Source organism: Brassica oleracea, chromosome C5, assembly GCF_000695525.1.
Source record: "Brassica oleracea var. oleracea cultivar TO1000 chromosome C5, BOL, whole genome shotgun sequence".
In the NCBI taxonomy this organism is placed as follows: Eukaryota; Viridiplantae; Streptophyta; class Magnoliopsida; order Brassicales; family Brassicaceae; genus Brassica; species Brassica oleracea.
The window spans coordinates 10,328,430-10,337,430 of NC_027752.1; the positions used below are offsets into that span (position 1 = coordinate 10,328,430).

Consider the following 9,001-nt stretch of genomic DNA (forward strand, 5'->3'; position numbering starts at 1 on the left):
CTACTCATAACTATGTATACATACATATATATATCGCATCTCTTAACATCACACACTCAAATCAACGGTTGAATCCTCTAGACCCCTGGTTCCAGTTTACAATAAATGAACTGACTAACAATCAAGACTCAAACAGACTCAATTCAAACAGACGGATCATGATTCGAAATCTAAACTACGATAGAGAGAATTCTACACTGGTACATGATTTACGGAATAAACCATCACCTTAGCAATGTGGAAAAGTGATAGCTATGAACTCCAGCTGCTCAAACAAACTCCAAATCTGAAAACAGGACGAAAAATCGAGTCAGTACGTCCTTCGAACGGTCCAAAACGGATAACCGGCAATCTGGTCAAAAAGTCAACCCGCTAGTCAAAGCTCAACCCGGTCAACCCTTGACCAAATTGAAATCGAATTGAATCACCCGGTTTTCTGTAACCGAGTTCGATTTCAATTGGACCAGATTCAAATCAATTTCAAATCGGATTAATCCAAACCAAAAATCAATTCCCAATAACCAATCAAACCGAAAATCAATTGAACAAACCAAACCAAACCGGCTTGACTGGTCAACGGCGTGACTCGCTGAGTCGACTCGGCCGAGTCACCGAGTTACCGGCGAGTCGCCGGAGACCGGTCGCCGGCGGCGGCCAACAACGGTGGTGGCTTACCGACCAACCACCGGCGGCGGCGGAGGCACGGTGGTGATGCGGCAGCGGCTTCCTGGCGGCGAACGGACGGTGGCCGGCTGTCGGTGGCTCCGGCGAACGTCCGGCGGAGACAGTGGTGCATGAGATTCACGCGCGAATCTTCCTCTTGCGCGTGTAGGGGGCGTCGCGGCGGCTCTCCGGATGAAACTCATGCCCCGGACTCGTCTCGACGTCACGAACACACTGGTGGCCTTGAAATCGCGAGAAACCCAATGGTTAGAGAGATATCGACGATTGACTAAATGGCCAACACTTAACCAATCGGAAAAGGCGGTTTGTGGATTACCTAGGGCGTGAGACGGCGGCGGCGTGACGGATCTGATCTCAGTCGACGGTGGCTGAGATAGTTCCCCAATATCTCTCTCTGACGGCTCAAAATCTGGAGAGGTTCGACGCCTTAGACTTTTTCTGAATAAACTAATAAGGTAGCTCAGTTTAAATAGGAACTCACCTAGGGTTTCCTGCAAATTGATTGGGCTTTGCTGGGCCTGCGGAATTGGGTCGTTACAATCACGTTCCTGCCTATAATCAAGTGGCCAAGTTGCTTGCATTGCCCATAGCAAACTCAGTGTCTTTTTCTTTGTCACAAATGTTCAAGGCAAATGATTTTTATTGCATTTTTTGTGCCATTTCTTCTTGAATACCTTTACACCAAATTTAGGGACATAATTGACTATGACACACCACACGTTGTAGCTTATTTATATGCAAATTGTAATTTATGTATGTTTTTGTGATACAAAATGGTTTATAAATAGTGATAATATAGTGATTGAAACTCCAAAAGACACACTCCTATTTCTATGCTAGAGGAGTACGTATCAACTGATGGGAGTAAAGAGAAACCACTTTTTGTGAGTTGAAGATGTCACGACAATGACATGTATGAAGCTGTTTGTGAAAATGGAATGAAAATCGAAGAAATTACTGAACTCTTTAATGATTAAGTGACTAGAGTAATAAAGGTCGACTCTCGAGGTGAAGAAAAGGAATCTAAAGAAAATTTATAAACTGAAGAAGCTTTAAAAGTAAGAAGAAGGTATACATATTTTGAGTTAAGGAAGCTTATTGCTGAGAGATGGATGAAACTTTATGAACATGTTGTGAATAACATACAAGAGCTGATTTTGAAAAGTGGTCTAGAGAATACGGTATCTGAAGTTGGACGACACTTCATACCATAGATAATTCGAGAATTCTATGCTTAGCTTCCTTCTGAAAAAATCAAAGGTAATCATGTTAGGGTGGAAGTTAGATGAAAAAAATGTGTTTAGTTTGAAAGAAATAAACAAAGTTTTCGGTCTTCGATGGATAAACAAAAATAAGAGGAGTTGTTTAGGAATGATGAAATAGATCTGAATGAAGTCGCTAGGTTTCTGACGGATGGTAAGGTTAGTTTGTGATCAAAATTGACTATCTCGAAGTTCATTAGTCACGTTAATTAATAACGTCTACACTATTTTATGTTCAAACGGGATACCTACAACAAATCCAAGTGTACTCAAACCTGACAAAGCTAAACTCATTTATAAAATTGGACTGTCTTTGAAATTTAACTTCGGAGAGTTGGTATTTCGTCAAGTGTTTAATACTGAGGCTTGGAACGATCCAAAATTCTTGGAGACATTTAAGAAGCCTGTGGACAAAATGTAATGTGATGAGAAGAAAAGAGCTAAGAAAAGGGAAGGAACTTCAATAGGATCAGCTGAGAAAAAGGCAAAGCTATCTGCAAGTGCATAAGGCAAAATTGTAAGGTCAAGTAAAAAGAGATCGATAAAGTTTCAAAGCTGCTCTAAAAAGAAAGTAGAAGTTGAAGAAATCTCAACTGATGAGGACTCTTCATGTGAAGACGAAATAGAATTTGAAGAAATCTATAATATAATGAGGAACTGAGCCGCAACGTCAGCAGGTAAGTGGACTCCACCTCTTTTTGTTCTTTTTTAAAATGTGTCCTGTTATGGGCTTGACATAGATTTTCTTTCCTGGGCTTACCGTTGATGTCTTCTTTGCCGATCTTTCACCCTAGAGACAATGAATCCTTGTCTCAACTCTTAGGCTCTCCTATCGTTCAACGTATCTGTCTTTAATCTGGCTAATAAATGCTATTGCCATTTAACCAAAACGCTGTCGACCTCTCTGTTTCCTTCATGCCAAATCTATAAATTGGAGAAAGTTGATCTCATTCATTCCTTGATCGTCTTCTTCATCGTGATTTCAACCCTCTACGGTGTTTCCGCGGATTCGGTAAAAGGTTGCGCTGATTTTATCGAGGTTTATCACTCTTTCTTTCCTAATTCGTTTTAACGCTGCTAATTTACTAAACCTGCAGGCGAGTTCGTCTTTGGTCAGCTCTCGGAAAGGAGCAGATTGGAAACTTGATTATTCTCACATCACTGTAAGCTTTCTATATGTTGACTACTAATGTTTTTATTTTCTTTTGCTGATATTTTTTTTGTTCCCCCTTCAAATTATAAGTTTGAACTTCAAACAGTAGATGGATTGGTGAAGGACAGTACACAGTGTGCCCCTAATGGCTACTATTTCATCCGTCTATGACAAGGTATTCTCATCAAACACCGTATATTTCTTTCGTGCGGGTCTGTTAAAGATGTATTTATTGGTTAAACCAGTGTTGCAAGTAATTTCTATCGTTTCTTTTCATAGGGCTCATTCATTTCTCAAGATTAATGGACCTGAAGGATGGTCATGGCATCCAGATAAGGTTTTATCTGCTCTTCATTTTTTATTTTTTTGTGGAGTATGCATCTAAAATCATTCGTCATAAAAACATCAGGCTTGTATTCACTCTGTCATTGTGGTCACAACTGTGAACCCAAAAAAAAAATTGGAGTTTAAGTTATATATTTAAACTTTAAAAATTAGCTTAAACCAATAGTTGACCAAATAATCTTCATTCTACAGGTAACATGTACCTCAAATCGACCCCAGCTTCCAAATTTTTTTTTGGATCCCAATCTCCCACCTATCACAGAGTTCACAGCTAGGTAACAATTCATTATGTTTAGTGGTTAAAGCAATATTTTAATGTGTGCTCAATTAAGCGATCATACATTTAGACGAGATTACCTCATTTTATAATTTGTGTTCGTCATTCAGATGCTGTGGTGAAAGAAGCGACTTGGGATGTATAAAAAAGGAAATAAGCTTTGTGATGACATGACATCGATCCTCACATCTCCTGCTTAGTCTGCTAAACTATCTGATTTATTGCCAACTACGAGATTTTTTTATGGTTTTCTCTTCTGACTTCTTAGCTGTTGATTCTTAATAATATGTGTTTTTTGATTCATGTTGTTTCAGAGAAATGGCTATCTCAGACACCGAGTGAACCTATCAAATCATTCTTTAAGCCGGTGGAAAAGAGACGTAGCGTTCAAGTACATGTTGATGCCATGAAACTCTCTTACATCTGTGATTGAAAGATTCATTTACGATTTTTTCTAATAATATTTAGATATGTTAGTTTTTAACATTTTCTTACTGAGTTGTTGGTTGTCTACATTTTCTGATGAGATTTAATGTCATTCAATAAACAAGAAGAAATCTGAGATCCTTTAGATGAGCCAAATAATACAGATAAACTACAATATGATAAAAATATTAAAAGTGGAGGGTAGTGGTTCGATCAAAAGAGTGATGATGAAATTTGTAGAGGGGGAAAACAAGCAAACAATCTCATAAAGATGAACATGATAAAACTGCTAATTAAATAAATGAAGAATGAAAAAAAAAACTGCTAATTAAATAAATGAGGAAGGGAAAAAGAATGAGAGGGATACTAACGAAAAACACAAAAGATTAAAGTATGGCAACCTAACTCAAGACCACATAATACAAAACCAATAATATAACGAAAACCTAAAGTTAGTAGTTAATATCTACAACAAATACAATACAAACAATTTAACATTTTCACCAACAAATACAATACAAACTAACCCGCGCTTGCGCGGGGATAACGATCCCTAGTATTGTTAAAGATACCAAAAACGGATTCTACCTCTGAAGTTTTTCAAACTCTACTAGAAATAACTCCTTAGTAAGATACTTTTTGTTAGTACATGTGTGATGGCATTAACTAAATCCAATAACTAAAACATAACATATATAGTTTCAACAAACATTCAAACACACCAGAGTTTTAACATAAATGAACACACAAATCAAAGTTTTAACAAACAAACACAATACTAAACACTCTCATCATCATCACCCCAGTCGGAGAAGAGTAACTTCTCGTCGTCTACAAAGCTGAAAACACATCACATAACAGACTGGTAACCGACGATCTCTCCAACTTCTGATCTCGTGGATAGCTTGAGAATCGGAAGGTTGCGCAGTGTTGCCTATGTTACATGGTCCACACAGCCACCTGTAAACTTAAAATTTGTTATAGGAAGAAAAAAAACAAAAGAGACAGAGCTACAAGTAGACTTTACCATCAGTAGCAACAATGAGCATAGTCACTGGAGGATCCATGTTTTCTCAGCAATAAGCTTTCCTTGGTTCAAAATATGTACACCTTCTTCTTACTTTTAAAGCTTCTACGGTTTATAAATAGTGAAGCTTTGTGAACCTGATGTGAATAACATACAAGATTGATTTTAAAGAGTGTTCTAGAGAAGACGATATCTGAAGTTGGACGACACTTCATACCATAGGTAATTCGAGAATTATATTCTTAGCTTCCTTCTGAAAAAATCAAAGGCAGTCATGTTAAGGTGGAAGTTAGAAGAAAAATGTGTTTAATTCGAAAGAAATAAACAAAATTTTTGGGTTGTCGTCGACGAATAAACTAAAAGAAGAGGTGTTGTTTAGGAAATAGATCTGAATGAAGTTGTTGGGTTTCTGAAGTCGCTAGATTTCTGAGACATTTAAGTATGTGGACAAAATAGAATGCCATGAGAAAAAATGAGCTAAGAAAAGGGAAATAATTTCATCAGTACCAGCTGAGAAATAGACAAAGTTATCTGCAAGTATAAAAGGCATAATTGTGAAGTCAAGTAAAAAGAGATCGATTTAAGGTTTCAAAACTGCTCTAAAAAGAAAATTGAAATTGAAGAAAACTCAATTGATGAAGACTCTTTATGTGAAGAAGATATAAAATTTGAAGAAATTTTACTAAAGATACCAAAGACGGATTCTGCAGTTTTCCAAACTCTACGAGCATAGGCCAATATGTTTCAAACAGTTTCAGAGGCTTATATAAAGACTAACAACAAAAAGTATCTTACTAAGAAACATATGATTTCAGTTTAGAGTTGGTATCCAGGGAGGGGGATGTTGTTACAAGAACTCGTGGTTCACTTATTTCATTTCCGGTTAACTATTTCAGTTATGTGTTTCTGGTTTAGTTGTGAAGACTTTGATTGTGTATGTAAAAGACTATTTGGCCTAATCAATGAAAAAAATACAAGGGCAATTCTCTTAAATAACATTTTTTAAATTTTTGTCACAAAAATAGTATTCAAGAAAGAAAATGACCAAAATAACCTTTTTTATTTGAAAATTTTAATTTTAATTTTTAATTTTTTAAAATTTGAAACACTATCTCCAAAACTCAATCCCTTAACTCTAAATCCTGAGTCTATATTAGTTAACCGTAGGATAAAAATACATTGTTACCATTTAATAAAACTTGTTTTGATTATTTTCTTCACTGATGGTTATTTTTATGACAAAAACTTAAAAATTGTTATCTTAGAGAATTTCTCAAAATAATATTAATATACTCTGTATCTTCAATCTCTCCAAAAACAATTTTAAATTGGGCCCAAATTGATTGATGAGCTTACAATAAGGCCCAATTATGATAACAGAGCTTTAAAACAGCAATGTCTCTCCGTTGCATCTGAGTCGCTCTCTTCTCTTCGTCCTTCCGACATTTTTCTGTTTGGGGTTTATAGATTGAAGAGTGTAGCTGAAGGTTCGTAATTAGGGTTTCGCAGAGATGAGCCGAAGTTTGGGAATACCGGTGAAGCTTCTTCACGAGGCGTCAGGCCATATAGTGACGGTTGAGCTGAAGAGCGGCGAGCTCTACAGAGGAAGCATGATCGAGTGTGAGGATAACTGGAACTGCCAGCTCGAGGACATTACCTTTACCGCTCAGGTCAATTCATCTCTTCTTACCTAAACGTCGTCGATTTGTTATATGGATTTCATTGTTAATTGATGCGAAAACCCTAGATTTGGCAAGTTTGGAGGAGTTAGCTTGCTGGGTTTCTAAAGTTTGTAACTTTCCTTCCCTTTGGGGAATTGAGAACCGGAGGAACTGGGGGATGTATAGAACCCTAGGAGAGTGAGTGATCCCAGTAGCATTTCTCTCGTAAAGCATTAAATGTATTTTTAAGATGAGGAAGTAATGAGATTGGCTAGAGACACAGTAATGGTCTATGAGGCATGTGTAAACATAGACGTTATCAAGTTTTGTACTTGTAATGTTACGTTTAAAGTGTGTAAGTTGCTCTCTAGGATCATAGTGGTCAAAGGTGTGAATTTATCTAAAGTTTGTAACTGAAAAAAGCTAATCCTGTTCTACCTTGAGTTCACGTTTTGAATCAAACATGTGGTTCTTTGGAAAATGGAAACTAAAAAAGAAGTCACTGGAGTTTCTAGTTATGAATTTCTGAGTAATATATTCACTTTTTGGAGTGTTGTTTCTTTTTCGATATACAGCTTAGTAAGGGTTTGCTTGTTAATAGTCACTGAGCTTTTGTTGTGTGTTGTGTCACAGGATGGTAAGGTATCACAGCTTGAGCATATCTTCATTCGAGGAAGCAAAGTCAGGTGCCATATACTCTTCTTTTTGACTTGTGTGCTTGTAATTCATCTGATCTTTCTCTCATATAGTAGATGATGAGTAGTTGACCTTTGGAGAGATCTTGACAGGTTTATGGTCATACCAGACATTCTCAAGCATGCTCCAATGTTCAAGCGCTTAGATGCTAGAATCAAGGTATGTGCTTTCTGAACCCCCTTGATGAATAGAGTCTCTATCTAGATCTTGAGTATACATAATACCTTCCTTGTTTAACTGATGCAGGGAAAGAGCGGATCACTTGGTGTTGGCAGAGGCAGAGCTGCAATGCGAGGAAATGTAAGCTCTCTGCAAGCTACTTAGCTCATCCTTTAACTCTGATTATTAGGAAATTTGATGAAGTCCTTAATGCTTGTTTTCTCTTTGTCACTACTAATCCTTGAATCTCTGTGGTCTTGTTGTAAAGGCTCCGGCTACTGGGCGTGGAACTGGAGGAAGGGGAGCGGTACCACCTGTGAGGAGATGATTGAAAATGTAAGCTTCTATCTGCGACAACGCCAGCATCTCTTACGTTTGTTATGTATTGCTTTAAGGTCTACTTGTAAAACCAATGTCCTTCTCTAACAAGAAGGCAAACAAGAGAAATGTCTAGATGCACTATTAGTTCTGTATTTTTGAGGTGCTAAGATGTTTTAAAAACTTGACAAGTTTTCCTTATGGTATATTTTTGCGTTCTCCACTCTTTGGCAGTAGATGAAAAGAAACAACGCACCCAAAATTGGTTGTACTTGTAAAAGACAACCTTTGGCTAAGTTGATGGAACAAGATAAGGAACATAACAAGTAGATCACAGTGACTTAATCTGTGAGACATGCAGTTAAACTAGGAGGATTACACCATTTTATTTAGATGGCGATCAAGTACCACGACTAATAAACAATGAGTGACGGCATCTACCATCCCAGAAGGTTTTACAACAATCACGTACATCTATACTATTAAATCAGAATCACTCTGTAGGATTCTGATTTTTAGAGTTATTTACATTATTATGCCATTGCTTTTTTTGAATTTTTTTTAAATATTTTTGCCAATTATATATTTGGCCAATCAGAAAGAAGACAATTTTAAAACAAGAATTATCCAGCAAATAATAAATGCACGTAAGGAAAAATATCTTTTGGCTGTTAAACATAAGGCAAGTTATGCTATTTGGCAATCCAAATGACTGATCCTACCATTAATAATAATTAATAACACATACTATTGATATAATTATTTGTAGTTTACTATGGTAAAAATGATGAACTCTCAATCATTTTTTCTGAATTTTTTTCTCAATCACTTTTCGTATCCCTTATATATTAATTGAGGAACATTTGAAAAGATGTAACCTCAATTTTGTATTAATTAAAAGAGGCCCCAATGCATAGGTGACACTCAATTAGGTAGTCAATTACATTCAATTGAAAAATAAGTAGGTCCACATTCGATTTTTATATGTTGTTA

At 36.7% G+C, this 9,001-nt stretch overlaps 1 protein-coding gene and 1 long non-coding RNA gene across 3 annotated transcripts; both read left to right on the top strand.

Moving 5' to 3' along the window:
* Positions 1-2,677: 2,677 nt before the first annotated feature.
* LOC106293516 lies at positions 2,678-4,262 on the top strand. 2 transcript variants are annotated; one of them, XR_001260508.1, is made up of 6 exons: positions 2,678-2,965; positions 3,044-3,109; positions 3,190-3,274; positions 3,379-3,436; positions 3,637-3,719; positions 3,832-4,262. It is a non-coding gene; the product is annotated as an uncharacterized LOC106293516 (long non-coding RNA). The 2 variants fall into 2 exon arrangements; XR_001260509.1 differs by having other exon boundaries at positions 2,678-2,958.
* Positions 4,263-6,547: 2,285 nt separating this feature from the next.
* On the top strand, positions 6,548-8,229 carry LOC106292875 (small nuclear ribonucleoprotein SmD3b-like). The gene is made up of 5 exons (XM_013728546.1): positions 6,548-6,844; positions 7,469-7,521; positions 7,624-7,690; positions 7,778-7,831; positions 7,959-8,229. Exons 1-5 carry the CDS (start codon positions 6,686-6,688, stop codon positions 8,016-8,018), a joined length of 393 nt encoding a protein of 130 aa, XP_013584000.1. The 5' UTR covers positions 6,548-6,685; the 3' UTR covers positions 8,019-8,229.
* The last annotated feature ends 772 nt before the right edge of the window (positions 8,230-9,001 follow it).